Raw genomic sequence first — 17875 nt, forward strand, 5'->3', positions numbered from 1 at the left:
AGAGAATACGGTTCATGGCATCTTTACGAAGAACTCGACTCCCTTCGGAATCTATAAGCGTGGGAATGCCACATGCGTATTTCTATTTATTGGTTGTCAAGCGACAATGTCAAGAGATGTTATTAGTGGCTTGCACTCTGTTTGTGCGCCTTTCCTCATTGTCGAATCCACGACATTTGTGCCAGTATAAGCGCGTATCATAACCATAATAGCACAGCAGTAGCGTGGAAGAGCCTTAGGTTTTTCGCTAGGGCCCAGGGCGTGGCTGGAGCTTAATGTGTCCCGAATTAAGGTCCCTTTTTCGAAGGTACGTTTTGAGAATAAAGGTGTTTAGGCCGAAGAATCCAGAGACGAAAGGCATACAGACAGTATTGCTCGGTCTGTGAGCTTGTCCATTTTCTAAATTCAGCCCTCTTCATGCACGCGTTATTTTTTACACAGACTACTACAACGGCTTGCATACCCTAATAATGTCATCAATGTTTGGTCCTGCTCATTTTTTCCCGTGCAATTCACTATGTGACGAGAATAGAGAAGTGAATTATCTATTTGGTAGCCCTATTTCACATTCTTAATTAAAATGCGTTGAGTTTTTTTGATGGCTCTTAGTTGGCCATGTGTTTAAATAAAAATGTATATAGTGAATCTGTGAAGTTAGCTTATTTCATAAGCGATGTGAACGATGTATTGATAATAAAAATTGTTACTCTTCAGCAGACCCTTATTAGACTCATATGATGTGTCGGACTTCCAATATCTTTAGATGATCAACCCATTCAAATTAAACTGAATTCTCTCTGATACACATATTCCACACTGTAAAAAAAGGCAGCATGTGTTACTTTGCTCTGTGCGTCTAGACTTACCACGTATATGTCCCTGTTTAAAAAGGCACATTAGCTCTTTGTCAAGTCCCATAGCTCCTGCAAAGTCTGTTTTTTTTTTCTATATCAGTCTAACGAGATACTGTATGATTATATCCAAAGAAAGTTGAAGTTTCAGTTTCCCAGATGTCTCATATTTTAGGGAGAGAAATGAACTTAAGTTTGACGAGGCCCTTTGTATTTCAGCCCTAAAGGGGGTACCCTCTTCTGTCCAGGTTGCCATGACCTGCCGAAGACGTATGAAAAAAAAAAGTCGAATAACTTTTTTTTGGAGTCAATTGTTTGTGAGTTTACGTAGTTATACGTAGTAATCAAGCAGCAGTTCACATTATTATGTTTTATTGCGCAATTTCGAAACGTCGTTCACAGTTTCGGAAAAAATCATGTATGAATTATGTACAAAAATATAATTTACAAGCGCTCATAATATCTTGGCAAACATTCATTCAGTGGCACTCGTCAGGTGCAGGTGCGTCTGGGAGTTCCTTGAAGCTGCGTGCTGAAGTTCCCAGAAAAGGTAAGATGGCGGCTACTATCATCACAACTGGAGGCCCGTGCACGCCGTGAGATGTCCTTGAAGCACTGCACTCGTGGCTTATTCGCATTCACTTCTATGTACATGGGAAGAATAGCCTCCGAAAGTTTTGGGTACCAGAGTTCACCAGCTCAGTGATAAGTTTCACGATGCCGTCTTCCACCACTCCATCACGGAGGACACGCAAGCCGTGAGCAGGTCTGCGAACCAGTCGTGAAGGACCACCTGCTTGTTTCTCCTTGTCGATCCCTGTAACGAAACAAGCGAGATCTCGTTAACAACGAACTAAAATAAAGATATTTTTTCGGATACACATGCAGAGATCAATGAACTGTATTATGGTCCTGAGGATAGATAGATATGTGGGGTTTAACGCCCCAAAACCATCATATCATTATGAGGGACGCCGTAGTCGAGAGCTCCGGAAATTTGACCACCTGGGGTTCTTTAACGTGCACCCAAATCTGAGCACACGGGCCTACAACATTTCCGCCTCCATCGGAATCGCAACTGCTGCAGCCGGCATTTGAACCCGCGACCTGCGGGTCAGCAGCCGAGTACCTTAGCCACAAAGTTAATTCTGATAGTCTTTGTGTACAAGAAAACTATATCATCCGGTATTTCCGCTGAAACACGCATGTTTCCACCATGCCTCCCGCATGTTGCAAACTTCATTGCTGTAGCTTAGCCACTAGCCGCTACCTTAGCCACTACCTTAGCCACTACCTTAGCCACTAGACCATTGCGGCGGGGCTACGGTCCTGAGGGGCGACTACGAAAACTCCCTTACGGGGAAGCTGCCGCCGCGGGTGGCTCGCACGTCGGGATGGGCGCACCATGATGGCCCGCAGGTTAGCGGTGAGGTCGGAACTGTTTAGCGTCTCCTACCACCCTGCTCTACTGGTGAAATGATCTTTGTGCCGTTATAAGGGGCACTGTCAAGGCATGTGCCCTATAAATTGCAGAAATAATTTTCGCATTCAATTCAACGCTCCGCAGTATTCACCCCAAGTATCTGCTGTTTTCTGTTGTTCTTTTCATGTGGTTATATTACCTGCTTTTACGAATATCTACATTGTGCTCTGATTATCAACATCGTGACCAAAACCCAAGCTGAATATTTCCGGGCTGTTAGTGTATCAGCGTCAGTGTCTCTTTTTTTTTCCCGGGAAGCACACATAAAAGCACCTCCACAATTGTTGTAACACAAATTTATCAGAAAATGTCGCCACGTGGGTCTCATCATCTTTAATCCCCAAACGCCCTTTTGAATATCAGGGTATGTAGGGAAAACTTAACAACTTGCTGCTTTTTGGTAAACACAACACTAACTAGAGCTAACCGACATTTATGTCAAGGAAAGTATATGATAATAGTATTATTGGCAGAAAAAATGTGAAAAAAAGTTGATGAGAATATAAGATAATTTGGTACAGGCAGGAGGTGAACCTGTGACCTTCGAATAACGCCTCCGATGTTCTACCAATTGTGCTACATAGTAGTTATCTCTTTGTCCATTTTGTGGGGTATATCTGTGCTTTAAAACGTGGTATTGTCAGTCAGGGCCACTCGTATTCATGACTGCGAGTGTGTAATAGAGTGTGCGAGTGTGTTAAACTAACACTGTCTGTCGGTGTTACGTAGGATGTGAAATTATTACTGACTGGCAGCTGATCAATAATCCCTTTTATACTGCATGAAGGCATCAGGTCTGCCAGAACGAAACCCTCGCTATTAGTCATGAAAAGAAGCCAAAGTTCGAAGCGTCATTTCGCTTTGTTAGAGAGAATATAGAGAACTTCAGTCACATTAAAGAAAAAAAGTATTGATTTGATTCATATGTGGGGTTTAACATCCCAAAACCACCATATGATTATGAGAGACACCGTAGTGGAGGGCTCCGGAGATTTCGACCACCTCGGGTTCTTTAACGTGCACCCAAATCTGAGCACACGGGCCTACAACATTTCCGCCTACACCGGAAATGCAGCCGCCGCATTTCTAACCCGCGACCTGCGGGTCAGCAGGCGAGTACCTTAGCCACTAGACCACCGCGGAGGGGCATTAAAGAAAAAGTAGGTAAAGAGAAAGTACGCACGATGAACAATATAGTGAGTGGTAAACTGGCTATATAGTAATCCTTGCGTCAAACTAGTATGAATTTACGAAGCACGTACATATCGCCAGTTGAAGCTGTCTGAGATGTACCGAAGCCTTCGGCCGATGAGCTTGACATCCTCCGGGCTTATGGCGGGAGGGCAATGAGTTGAGTTGTTGTTGGAAGTGAGGTTCGCTGCTCCGTGACACGATGCCACCAAGTCTGGCAGACCAGCAGGCACTGTGGGCGGAGATACACCTGCAAACCGCAGCATATTTTTATATATTTCCACACTCAAAGCGTTAGCTACAGTGCCGAGAAGAAAAAAAAAACAACGTTTAAAGTTACGTGTATGTGCTTTTGTTGCCGTATAAAACCATTCAATTATTCGATAAATCAGTAAAGCATGTTATTCAGCAACATCTTTACTGACTCACTGATTCAGTGAAATCTTTGCTGAAACAAATTCAGGAATATCTTTGCGAAAATAGTAAAAAGGACAAGAAAAAAAAAACACAGTTATTTTGACCTAATAATTTTTACAAGATTTCGAACGCCAGAGCAAACGCTGCTTGCTAATACGCAAATTGACAAATGGTCTCATAAAGCTCGTCACATTGGTTGGCTGTACTCAAGTGCATTTCGATACGCCAGCAATTTTGCTGATTGATATTGCTCAGCACGCAGAGAGGGTACGGTGATGGGCCACTGACTCGACAAATGACACACATTTTTTACGCGACGGCGTTAAAGGGGTTCAATTCGCACAAATGCCGGCATCGGCGTCATTGGTTGTGAGCGAAAAATCATCCTACGCGTGATTGAAAAAGTAAACCGATGCAAACAAAATAAACATAAAATCCTGTGTCATAGCGGTGACCAAGCGCAAGTCGTTTGGTTCCGAGTGGGGATCGAAGAGGGGTTGTTTGCGTAGCAAGCGGATGTTTTAACACGCGGCCATGCGTCTGCTGGTGGCTAAGGTGAAAATAACTTCGTGTGCTCGGAAATGTATTGAAAGTGACTTTCATATCCCTACTGAAACGTTCCGTATGCGAGTTTAATAATTTCATATGTTTCCATAAAGAATACATATGTTTCCCATATATTTCCGTAAGAATGTTACGGAAACATACGGAATTATTGGACATCGCCTACGGAACGTTTCAGTAGGGATGCTTTACAAACACACGCGACTTGAAGACATGTTTCACAACACAACATGAAATATGGCAGCAACAATGCGTTGTATACAAGCGCCCAATGTCAGCGCGCGCCAGATCATGTTATTATCATGACTTTCGTGGTTCAAAGCCTGTCACTCACTACAAAGTCCACGTAGTGGGTGTATAGCAGGTTCGAAAAGGTTTCAGGCTCGAGAGAGAGAGATAAAAATACAAGGAAAGGCAGGGATGTTAACCAGGCGCACATCTGGTTTCCTACCCTGCACTGGGGAAGGGATAAAGGGGAGAAAAGAGGTTGCAGAAAGATGAGAAGGAACAGCTCGAAGTGTTTGAAGTACGTGCCAGGAAGAGTACATCGCTATCACCTTCAACTCTTAAAGGCGAAGCTTTAGAGTCCACTAGTTTTTTCTTGTTTCGTTCGCCAATTACACATGAGGTTTCAGTAGAGAATGAAATAGAAGTACGTATTATGAAATGATGTCATCTGATAAATCGCTATAGCTCAACCGAGTGAGGATAACATTATAGGCAACGGCTTGTGTAAAAATTAAACATATGGCACGCCGGAGAGCGTTTCTTTTTTAGATTTAGTGCATCATTTCAATGCTTGAGTAACATAATCTTGAGAAAACTGCATCTCAAAGTGTTATGTCTTGTAAGCCACATTTTTGTATAAAGTTCTATATGAACACCAAATTATAAACCACCATAGCTTCCTGCAGGGACGCAGATAACGTGTCTGGGAGATATTCAGTAATAGATGGCATATCGAAATAAAACAACGTAAAATTAGGAGTTTCCTGCAAGGCATCTTTCTAGAAACCCTTGTACACGTAGGTCACTTTTTGCCTCAAAAGAGAGCATGCTCCATAGAAGCACCCCAAGCATTCATAACGCGTTAAGCGATACGAGATTTACATGTATTTAGCATTCGTCATTACGATTTGTTTTCACGTTCTATTTATGGCAGCGTACATTTCTACATATTTTCAATGCTCTAAAGCCAAAAATAATGTGCTCTAAACGAGCTATATGTTCGACAAATTACTCAGCTTGTTAGCGGCACTACATTTGTGGGACTCCTGATCAACTGAATTATATTTTGGTGCACCTGTATTACCAGTGTTTTTGTTTTCTTTTGGTTTTAATATTATTGACACAAGTGTTGGCTGTACGCCGGGAAACAGTGGCACAAGCTATAAAGGATGTAAATACACTGCAGAAATAAAACGTACGCACAAATAAGAATCCGAATCGTTTGCACATTATCAAATGTTAACGTCGGAAATAATTTAGACGCAGTAACGCACATTTTTTTTCATATACTTTCTTTTCAGATTGTCGTTTCCTTTATAATTACTTGAAAATAATTGGACACGAGGAACTGCTTTTAAAGACGCTATACGTAGCAGAATATTTTGTGTGGCCTTCTTGAACTTTTCATAAAATCATCTTGCTGATTGACCCCATGGATGGTTTGGATCCTGTCGGAAGAGCTGACATTGGTATAGTTTTTATACGTATTGTATGACTGTACTTGTCAACGCAATCAATTTTATGATGCCCAACAATAATAGTTTCATCACTACATGGACAGAATTTCATGGGCTACTTCACGGGGTACTTCAATCATGGTGTGCAACAAGTTGCACCCTATGACTAAAAACCAACTTTCGCAGAAGTGTGAATAATCTATTTTTACAGATCAGTGAACGATAAGTTTCTATTCAAGTGTACATCTCTTGAAATGAAGCGTTCCGAATGCACTTATTGGCATTTGCACACACTGCGCACGTCAGCTGTCACTGGCGTCCCTCTTTGAAGAGTCGTGAAAAAAACAACAACAACCAATGAGCCTCATGTTATTAACTGTATGCCCACCACTACTCAATATACCAACAAAATACTTCGTTGTAAATCGCATATGCGTGTATTGTATAGCAATCACTAAGGGCAAGCCGATCAAAAGCTGGGACAGTGCGTACCTTCCAATCGCTCTTCGACGACACAACTCTCCATTATGAGAAAGCCAGTTTCAGCGGCGGCACCTTCGATCACCCGACCGGCGCACGCATTACACATCCTGACGTATCCCATCTCGAGTTGAGACGACAAACACCGGGCCGACGCAGTCGCACAGTCTTCACTTCACCGGGCGCAGCACACTCGCATCGTTCTGTAACTCGATCACGTCCAGCCTCACGACGCAGGGTTGATGTGCACTCGGCTGCAGCCGCGAGTGGAGTGAGGGGAGCCATGCGCGGTTCGCGAGCGACATCATGGTTTTCCCGCTCCGGGAAAGGAAACGCCCGCCACGGAGAGGAGGCAGACTCGCGCTCTCCCGCTTTTCCCCTGAAACTCTGGGAGGTCCGTTTCGCCTAGTAGGAGCGGCCGTCCGACGAATATTGTGAACATCTGAACAAGCAAAAGTGTGTTGTTATACGTGAAGTTTTTAACGTAATAAAGCTTATCGTTGGGATAGTTGGAACATTCATACAAAAATACAAGAAGGACGCGTAAATTGGAAAAAGGAATAAAGACAGAACAGAAAAGGGGGTATTTCTAAACGTTTTTATGTTGTCCGTACACTTTGCTCGACAGCGTGTTGCCGGTATACTGAACGGCCTCTGCACAAGCGCGTGCCGTCAGAGAAAGGAAACATGCTTTCGAGAAAAGCACATGGCAGGAAGTTTTGCGCTTGCGGCCTAATATTGCAAGGTGACGTCGGGAGATCCCTTTTACAGAGTACTCAGCCGCCAAGTCCAGATTACGACATCCTCTATAAAACGATCTATTAGAGCTAAAAGAACAAGTACTATTTACATACTGAGCTAAACAGGCGTCTACCGAAGTGACGATGCCTTCCTATTTTAAATGATTCTTATCCAAGGTTGGTACTCGGATGAAGTGTTTTTGTCCCAACTTTCTCTGATGCAGATCTGCATTTGTGATTTGAAGGGCCAACGTACAGTCTATGAAATTTAGGGACATTTTTATATGCTCTGGGATAACAAATGTTTTAGGAGAAATGATTTAGGAATACATCTGAAAGCCTGGTGGTATTTTTTTTTAAGGAATGGTAGGCCACTTTACAAAACTTTCAGACAGTGCAAACTCCAGAGAAATGATGCTGTTCTTTTTATATCCGGTACCATTCCTGACTGGGTATATTGAAGACAGCGCAAGTGCCAATAGGTCTTTTTATAATAATGCCCTTCTTGTGTACAGCAATTGCTGCAGTTCAGAATCTTTCTCTAATGTTAGCTTCGCTTTTGTGAAACCGGAGGCAGTGTGCAGCACTCGAAGACAGCGACGCCCGTTAGTAGAGTTCCCATGTCTCCGTTTACCACACCGCCGAAACGTCAACGGTTGAAGTGGGGACGTATATATTCTCCAGCCCGAGTATTGTTAGGCAGATTCGCAAGTTCAGTGTGCCTACATGCGCGTTACTTTTTACTGTGCTTTATCGACTTCCGGCTTCATACGGTAGCTGAGATACGGTTCGTGTTCAGTTAGTTACGCCAGGTTGTTTACCCTTCAAAAGAGGCATCAGGAATGCTCCAGTTAGCGGAGTGATGGTTAGCGTGGCTAGGTGGTGGCGCCCTCTCTCGCGTGGTTTCGGAGTTGATCTCGTGCTTCCGAAATGTTTTGTTTTTTGCGATTTAAATTTATTAGTGCGATTACTTTGCTATTTCTCTTAATGGCATTTTTTTTAGACTTCGATCGTTTTCATAACGTGCTTTTCAGCATTGCAAGCGTTGTCTTAGGCCTGTATTGAACACTTGATTTTTAGCATAAACATGCCACATTAGGTCTATACATGAACGACAAACCAGGCTCCTACAGTGCCACGAACATAAAGTAAACCTCGTTTTCGTATATGTAGGGAAAATGTAACTAGCAAATTATGGATCTTTCGCTGAATCCTCAGGGTTCTGCAAAAAGCTCTACCTATAGACAGTTCAAGATTGCGGACGAGCTAAGCTCGTCTTTCATTTAACCGTCAGTGGTGGTCATACACAGAACAAACATTCTGCTTATGACCTCAAGATTCAGGTTAGTCGCTGTATTAATAACCGTATTATATACGCGAGCTCTACTTACCGTCCACATCCGCAATAGTTCAGATATATTTCCACGCGAACAAATGAAGCAGGCAATTCCTAGACAGATGAAAAGATGCAGATGAATAATATGATGATTGTTGGGGTCGCACATCCGGAAACTTCGCTAGCATATTTAGAAAGGCCGCACTTGATGTCTATGAATTTCTACCACCTGGAGCTCGTAATGCTAAATACAGGCACGCGAAGCTTTAGCATTTCGTCTCTGTCAGAATGCGGTCGCCCTGATTGGGATTCTATCCCACCAGCTTCGGGTCAGCATTCAAGCATCATAACCGCTGCACTATCACCTCAGTGACCGCATCCTACTTTGCTAAATGAGCAAAAAGGCGCACCACCACTCCGTGAGGCTTCTCTTGCTCTCGTGTATCTCTCAGCTCGCGGCGTGGCATACGCATGCGCTCTACCCGCGAAACTGACCAACCAGGAAACGCATCAGTGCCCTTTCCAATTCTCGGTTTCGTATGTCTCCACATCCTCTCCACAGATCTGATCCCATCGTCTGTGCGAGTGCGCGTATCGGCCTAGCGTGCGGGATGGCGTGTTAGGCATACGACTGGTGCGCGTATGCCGGTACACTCTGGCGTGCGTGTGTTTATTTGAGCGGTTCTTTGAGAGCGCGACCACGGTGGGTTACGCCGCTGCGTCCACGCAGCTTTCTTCTGTTCCCTTTCAGAGGGAGGCTTGCGTTTGTTAACGGGAGGTGGCTGACATTCGGGAGAGATCCCTACACTCTGGTGAAGTATTTTTATTTGGTAGACTAGTCTTTTTTGTATTGTTTTGTATTGTGGACGTGGGGACGTCTACGGTACAGTTTCTTTTTCATTTAGTCATGGAGAGGACACTAAAGTGGTTCGCCTGATATTTGGAGTTGTTTATTTGAAGAAAAAGTGTTTACAGTCTGAATTCGAGGACACAACAAAGCAGTCGAAAAAATTGGCACGTTCGAATGACTTCACAGGCGGACGACTGGTGCCACTTGTAGAAAAAAGATGGGTGGGCTCAATAAAGCGAAACAGACAAGCAACCAGTATTACAGAAAGCAAGTATTACGGTTCATGTGCTGATAACGATTATATAAAATGAAACTGAATAGTTGAACAGTTCATAGCATTCATGGTAATATTAATTTCTTCTTCACACCATTACCCGAAAGAGTGAAAAGCATCATGATTCATTCATTTCAATTAACGCGAAGTAATTTCTTCTCACACTGGGCACTCGCCTTTGTTCATTATTAAACGCTCACAGAAAGTAATAAGGCTTTGTTTGCTAAGGTGCTCTCAAGTCCTCCTAGAATAATCTTCCGTATGATTGTTGCTGATCCCTCCCTGAAAAAAAAAAAGCCTACGGAAATAATTAGATCAACCCTTCCGCATTGCTTGAGTTCTCTGCAAAATCTGCATACATATGAAACATAAGCACTCGACGATACCGGAGCCACTTCGTTTGCATAGAAGGGCGGCCAAGGTAAGACAGAATCCGAACGTCCACAATCCGCTGAGCCTTTCTAAAACAGTGTTGCCAGACCATCGCTCCATTTTTTTTTTTTTTACTCATCCATCGTTTTCACAATTTGTGTTGAGTTTAAGCAACAAATATCCGAATATGAAATTTTGGTTTCTCGTTAGGGTGCATGCTTTGGAACTCCACCTTGAAGAGCCTCTTCATCACTGGGCCGTGCCCCTTTAAGCACTTTATTCTTCCGCGTTAAGTAAATATGTTCTTGTCTTAGAAAGACCCGTCTGAGAACTCGTTAGCCGGGCTCTTGGAACAGCGCGGTTGTAATAACGAATGTTGTGTCGATACAAGGGAACACCATGAAAAAAATTCAAAATTCAATTGCGCTTTGTATGCAAAACTTGTTTCTTCTAGTTAATGCATTCACAAAGAAAGACCGCGATCATTTCTAAGATTAGTGATACCAAATACCACTTATTGACACATATGCAAGTTACAAAATATAACACTTAAATGCTCAATTGTCAACAGTAGGAATCGAAGAGATCTTAGCGTAGTTTGCTTAGTTATATGCACAATTATTGTGTAAACAGTGCTACATTATAGCTGATTTCTATGGAGAAAATCAAGAGTCACTCACTTAGCGGTTGCCCCCGTGAGATAGGGTGAACCCCACGCCCTGCGCGGCCGGAGGGAATCCCGCATGCTGGAACCCAATAAAGTTTATTCTCTCTCTCTCTTGAGTTCTTATTGTACCTACATGCATAAGCTTGCATGTCTTGCCTTATGTTTATCTCATACAACAGCTCACAGAATTTATTCTTGTGGGCTAAAGCTCAAATGAAAGTGATTTCTTTTTTAACACAAGGCTTGTTATATTTTTTTTACTCTTTGTTGAAATAGACTGCGAGTTCTTGTACTACGTGAGGTAAAAAAGAGTGGCAGCTTGCCTTGGCGCTTTTCCTCATCGGCAGGACTTCAAGGAACGGGTCTCACGAGAATGAGATTTGTCCTACTAATGAATTTCAGGTACACAGCAATCGTGACAATACGCAGTGCTCCATCGAGTGCGTATCTAGCTTCTGGAAAGCCCGCAAGATCATCCCGCCTATGTCGTTAAACATAACGCTCGACAGATTTTCAGTCGGCAGCGTTTGTCACGTGTCTATTGGTGGGAACAGCGTATGCTGATTGCGGGCGTTAAAACGTGCCTTGTTGTATTTTGACGTCACCGAATACGTAACAAAAAATGTACATGCTGCGTTCCCGTGAGTAATCATGTCTAGGTTCTTTTTTTAAAGCGAAACAATTGCGAAGTGTCTTTGTTAACATCACGTTGCTCGGCAAACAAAGCGATCAAATAGCTACTACGATTCAAAGGATTCGATTCGGGCCTTCGTGATGGTTGCCGCAGGGTGTACCAGATGATGGTGTTTGCGAGGCGTGAAAAATCGTGACGTGTGTATGCCGGTGCCGTTCTTCCTGAAAGTGTGAGAATGCACGTGGTGCGAAAAAGTGTGGAGGCGTGTTTCTGGTGGCACGTGATTGGTTGGCCGACGTCACGCGACCGACGAAACAATGATGGTAGCGCGGACTACGGGTGTTCACGTGTCGAATGAGTTCCGGTCTAAAATTAACCAGCAGGGGAAAGGCGGGCGCCTCGCTGTGGCGAACTCGCGCGATGAGGGCGCCACCACCGAAAAAAAAAGCCTCCGCGGTATGGCGGCCTGCTTGATTCCATAAAAAATGACTTGCTTCCCACTCCCCTCCCCTTCCCGGTTTTGTTTCTATATTTTTAACAGCGGATCTGCCTTAAACTACCCTGTGCCATCATTGTATTGTGGTACCAGGTGTTCTTGTAGTATTAGTAGTAGTAGTAGTAGTAGTAGTAGTAGTAGTAGCAGTGGTGGTGGTGGTGGTGGTAGTGGTGGAGTTGTTGGTGGAAAAAAAGAGCAGTAATTTTATTAGTAGTAGGCTTTATCCAGGTACGTGGCCAGTTGGTGAGGGAAAGCAGAAACAAGTAAACCAAAATTATGCTGATGCAGTTTTGTGCAAAAATACAACAGTATCACAATCGTGATCATAACAATATCACTGCTATAAAGCTTTTTAGACGTGGAACTGACTGAATTTAAGTTCTTCGTAACTAGCTACAGCAACGAAGTTTGCAACATGCGGGAGGCATGGTGGAAACATGCGCGTTTCAGCGGAAATACCGGATGATAGTTTGCTTGTACATTAGGACTATCGGAATCAACTTTGCCAATGCGATTCCGTATCTTTCCTTAACAAAGTGCGCAAAAGCAATGAAATGAAGCTTTCAGGAACAGGCAGTATTGGCGGGCTAGTTGAATTTACAGGGTATATGGGAACAATAGTGCAGAAATGTTCAATTAACATCGTGCACGCTGAACAACAGAGAAGACCTGCGTCTAGAAGAAGGTGGGCCATTTTCACACGCCAACCATGCATGTGGCGGAGGTATACCACAGTGAACTTGCTAACCAAACAAATAACTTGCAGTTCCTACACAAAATTTCGTTCCGACCCCCTGTCACTTTGGTTGCGTTATTTATTTTTCAATTAGGCAACTGCTGCTCCGCCTATAACTTCCATGCTCTGCTCGCCTTTTGCCAGCTTTGTAGCACGTTTTTATGAAAACAAAACGACCACCAAGTGGTACTCAGTCGCACAAGTTCTGTAGACACGCCAAAAAAGACAAGGGACCATATGCAAATGAGCCTGGGTATTTTATTGCTGCGCTTTCCCGAAATTACGCCTCTAGCCCCCACTGACATCAATTGCGCTCGTTTTCTTAGCGGTGCTCTCCGTGGAGTGGGCAGGGTATGATTTTTTGCGCGATGATTAAATACGGAGCAGCGATAAGAGAGAACGTACCCCAAATAGTAAGGGGTGACGCGCAGAGCGCCAAGCATGCGTCACAGCCATTTGTCAGCGGAATCGCGCGTGCGTCCGAAGCGTTCGGAGAATGGCCAGACGGGCGGGGACAGAGTGATGGCTTATAACGTGGGGCGAACACGAACGAATTTGCATATTTCCAGGCATCCTCGGCACGTTCCTTCAATGGCGATGTAAAAGAATGATAATAACGAAAGCCCTCTCTCGATGCTCGCTATAGGCGCAATCGCTTCCGTCGAATAGATGCCCCCAAACCACGAAGTACTCCACCCCATGCTTGCTTTAGTATTATATTATTGTGATGTTTTTTTTTGTTTTTAGGCGCATGAAAATATGATGTGCCTTTACGCAGCGGGATGGCCATGTTAAGTGGTGGGGACGCTGATGTGTTGTTTGTTAGAGCGTTGTCTTGCGGGTGAATGGATTGGCGTCACTGCGTCATAATATTAGACTGGACGTAATGAGTGGCGAAAAGAGCATCTAACGTCACTTATACCGTTGGAAAATATACGCCGTGCTCCTTATTTCGTAATGGTAATGAAAAATGGGTTGCAATAAAATGTGGGGCAGGTTTGAGAGCCACGCCCTTTCATATATGAACATGCTTTTTTGCAATTACGAATTCTTCGTGCGATGCGTCTTTGTTAGCCAGAGTTGGTGGCACTAATTTGCATTTATTAGAGTGCCAGACGAATGACCGAGGTATACACGTAAGGCATGTGAAGCAGTTTAAGGAATAGAAATGTGCGCGCAATACAAGTTATATTGTTGTAATCTGGGTCTTGAAAAATTAAAAAAAAAACGAAGATTGTGCCTACCAGGAAGCTCTTATGTCAAGGTTTTACTGATATGAAGGAATGGAACACCTCAAGAAATGCTGGTTTTGCGAAGCTTTGATGCCACAAGCGTGTTTCGGTGGTATACATATAATATGTTTGCCTATACTGGCACAACTTTCTTATTTAATCAATTTCTTATTTCATTATACTAGCATAATTTCTTATTTCATTATACTATACTAGCACAACTTCTTATTTCATTATTTAACCACTCTCAACGCGATAGCGTTAGAGAGCTCGTGTTGCAGAAATTCTGCCGTCGGCGTCGGCACCAGTGGTTGTGAGCGAAATATAGGCTGTGAGCGAAAAATCAAGAAAGAAGCAAATGAAAAAAAGAATAAAATCTTCAGTCCCATTGAGAATCGAACTCGAGCCGTTCGCCTGGCAGCAGGTGTTCTAGCACAAAGCTAAGATGTTTGCTGCAGCTGTTTCTGGAAAAACACTACATAGATGCCTTGTAGTGGAAGGAGCCTCCTTACCGCATTCTGTTCAACAGGTGTAACGACCGAAACGAGCCCGCACGGCGATTTGTACGTGCATTTAAAAGGCCATTAAACTACGTCGAAAAAGGCCGGGATAGTGCAGCCATCGCCGCCAAAGGCACACAGGAAATTTCAAACAGCTATAAAGATGAACAGCAATGTCCATCTAGCGGAAAGAAATCATGCATTCCCAGAGGCGTTGATCAAGCAAACAGCAAACGCTAGATAACGTGCTGCCATCTGTGAGGCATTATGATACTTTTTATTGCCTCCTAATGACAAGCGCGCGGCGTGTATCTTGAAGGCACGGTGCAAGAATAATTCAGGTTAGCGAACGCCGGGACTATCCGTTGCCCGATAACGCTCTGCTTCGCTAGGAACCTAGGAGATGGCGCTACTAACTTTGCCCCGGCTTAACTCCCCCCCCCCCCCCTTCTCGGTGTAAGAAAGCCACGTAATTTAGGAAAGTCGCAGTGCTCATTTATAATGGCTATAACACCCTCACCGCATCATCAATCTTCTCTCTTATCACCCCCTCTTTCCCGGCGCCGCTCCGTGCGTGTCGCAAGGTTGATATCACGCGATTACCCGGCTTCCTCAGATTTGAAAACCGTCACTCACGTGCCCGATAGTATTGCGGAATTCGCCAGCAGCCCGCCATGGTCCCCAGTTTGACGAGCCATCTATCGGCACGCTGCAAAGAGAACATATTCGGTCCCTCCCCTCCAAGCGCTCGCTTCGTGCCGTCTTTCGCTTACCTAAAGAATATTTGCACCACGCTTGGAGGCCATGCGACTCTTGTTTTAGATCAAAAACCTGTATGCACCGTTCGCGCGCGCGCCCGTATGTGTGTGTCTGGGTGCTATCTGTGAGACATTCTGAAAAACATGTCTCGACTACAGCAGAGTGCCGTTCTAGCAGAGGGAAATGGCCACACTGCATTACTACAGATACGCAATTGCGCTTTCGCGCGTGCGCTTTTGTGTGTGTGTGTGTGTGTGTGTGTGTGTGTGTGTGTGTGTGTGTGTGTGTGTGTGTGTTTGTGTGTGTGTGTAACAAAACATATTAATAAGGATGCACTTAGCGGTTGAAGAATGCACTACGGGCCAGATTTCGCTAACGCGTTCAACTCCTGAAGCTGAAGAGTCCCCCAATTCTTTTCCTTTTATGATACAGGGTAGCCAACCTGTTAACCTCTTCATATTTCCTTTATTCTTCTATCTTTCTCATTGAGATGCGCCTTCCTTGGCGCCGTTCGCATGCTCTCATTATTGCTAGAAAGAAGTTGCCGCCTATGCCGCCGGACAGCTGCGCTCTAGACAAAGCCGCTAGTGAAGCTTTAACAAAACTGTAGTCATCACTCAACATCAAATTAAGACATCTCAAAATGATTGTGCGGGAACTTTTCTGTCTTCTCTTGCTTTGGTAAACAACGTGACTCAATGCATGGTACACCTCCTACGAGGTAAGCTAGATAAATGTCTTTCCGCCCTGTGCATCCTGCATTATGGCAACTGACGCCGCATCTAAAAAAGACGCGACAAAGAAAACAAAACAAAGGCAGACTCTGCCTTTGTTTCGCGTTACTCTGCGCAACTAACGCAAGATGCATGAACAGGAACTCCGTACCAGCGTACACTGCTGTCGTCAGCGCGAGGGATAATGAGCTTTCCTCACGCGAAAGTAAGTGCTGTAGAAAGGCGTAGCAGCCTATGTAAAAAAGCGTAGGAAGTGGTTGCTAATTGACTTTTGTCTCGCTGGGTGTCTTTTGGTCGTAGTGTTTATTCAGCCTAAAGGACTTTATATCAAGTCGCCATGACTGTGCGGTGCTTCCTATAAATAAAAAAAGAAGCTGCTGATACACACCTACCTAAGAGCAAAGTGCTCCGTGAAATGATATTCCTTGTTTTACTTTCGGAGTAGTTATGAGAAATATGGTTATTAGATAGTGTACAAATGATAATTTCAATTTGCGTTATTTTAGGACAGCTATTCACTCCGAGGATATCTCCTAAATGCTATGTAGTGGCCGTCTGTATATTTAGAAATCTGTCACGGCAAGATTCAGATTCTAACATTTCAGCCATGTAATTGTTGCTTGGTGCTATGACTTCTTTACTGTAGCAACGTTCGAGTTTTACGTTCATGTTTCTCGAGGAGGTCACAATAATTAATAAATTTTCGAATGCCATGCACGAAAAGCAATGCGTTCTCACTTGTTTACACCATAATGATACATTTTCCTTCCTGTCTTATCCTTTTCTCCAGCTCCTTCAGCATTTCAGCCTTTATTATGTTTCCTGCGTACAGCTGTATACGCCAACGAATTATGTGTTCTTCAATAAAAAGCTTTCCGATAAAACGTATATTCAAGTGTCATTTCAAGATTGTGTACAGCTCACGTGTTTCTGCAGGCATCAATGTAGGTTACCATTGAGGAACCGCAGGAATAAATTTTTTCTGACTCTACGCATTCCTCGGCCGCGATGAAATAAATATAATTTTTTCTTTTTTTTTACATTTTGTCCAGAAACGTATGTGTAGTGACGCTGGCGACAACAGATACTGGATACACATAACAGATACGGGAGAAGAAGAGTACCAGGTCCGCCTAAATGTGTGGAGTAGAACTAATATATTGTTGCTGCCTCGTCGCTTACACAAAAACCGCACCCGATGAGCAATTACCCCTTCGACAATCCCTACATACCAGCGTGAGCTCCCCTCCAAGTCTTTCGCAAATGTTCCCTTCCCACGCGAAAACACGTCGAGGACACCACCCAAGCCCCTTTCTGCTTCCTATATAGGCGAGCCGGGAGCAACCAATTCAAACACCTAAGAAGCAACTAATAAGCCTTTCATCCTGTGGCCACGCACGTATATAATCACGTACGCCATCTATTGATACTTTCGGGCTCACCGAGTCTTCCTGTACGCCGAAACCCTTGCGTTCATTCCGGTCATTCCATTGCTTTGTTCTCCAAGTAAACCCCTTTACCGAACGAGAGGCTTCTTTGAAAGGCCATATGCGTCATGAGTGAGCATTCTTCGTAAGAGGCAGTCTGGAACCCAACCACAAGAGCTATTGTTCAGCAGATATCCCCTTGTTGATTTCAGAACAACGAGGCATGTTTCCCCTCTTTCTCGTAGATTGATAGGCTCCGACAAAATGGAAGCAAAGAGTACACAGAAGCAGAGGCGAATGCTGGCGTGGGTTAGAAAGGGTACGGGTGGGTTGCCTCTTCCGTTTCGTCATGGCAGATGATTTATTAGAGGGGATCGCCAAGACCACGCGTATAGTCTTAGATTTACTTCGTAATGAGTGTTATGATTGTAATTTGTGTGGGCGGTG

At 44.0% G+C, this 17875-nt stretch overlaps 1 protein-coding gene across 2 annotated transcripts; it reads right to left on the reverse strand.

Moving 5' to 3' along the window:
• Nucleotides 1-1206: 1206 nt before the first annotated feature.
• On the reverse strand, nucleotides 1207-17526 carry LOC142765032 (uncharacterized). 2 transcript variants are annotated; one of them, XM_075865594.1, is made up of 3 exons: nucleotides 17444-17526; nucleotides 3597-3775; nucleotides 1207-1668 (listed from the first exon to the last, which is right to left on the reverse strand). In XM_075865594.1, exons 1-3 carry the CDS (start codon nucleotides 17485-17487, stop codon nucleotides 1496-1498), a joined length of 396 nt encoding a protein of 131 aa, XP_075721709.1. In that variant the 5' UTR covers nucleotides 17488-17526; the 3' UTR covers nucleotides 1207-1495. The 2 variants fall into 2 exon arrangements, with proteins under 2 accessions (XP_075721709.1, XP_075721708.1); XM_075865593.1 differs by lacking the exon at nucleotides 17444-17526 and adding an exon at nucleotides 6684-7062.
• Between the last annotated feature and the right edge of the window lie 349 nt (nucleotides 17527-17875).

Source organism: Rhipicephalus microplus, chromosome 6 (assembly GCF_043290135.1).
Source record: "Rhipicephalus microplus isolate Deutch F79 chromosome 6, USDA_Rmic, whole genome shotgun sequence".
NCBI classification, from domain to species: domain Eukaryota; kingdom Metazoa; phylum Arthropoda; class Arachnida; order Ixodida; family Ixodidae; genus Rhipicephalus; species Rhipicephalus microplus.

Excerpts from the sequence above, each read along its gene's own strand:
- LOC142765032 (XM_075865594.1), bottom strand. The coding sequence starts at position 17,487 with ATGACCGGAATGAACGCAAGGGTTTCGGCGTACAGGAAGACTCG. Across the intron at positions 3,776-17,443 it reads TCGGCGTACAGGAAGACTCG|GTGTATCTCCGCCCACAGTG; the intron begins GTGAGCCCGAAA and ends TGCGGTTTGCAG. Across the intron at positions 1,669-3,596 it reads ACAGCTTCAACTGGCGATAT|GGATCGACAAGGAGAAACAA; the intron begins GTACGTGCTTCG and ends GTTTCGTTACAG.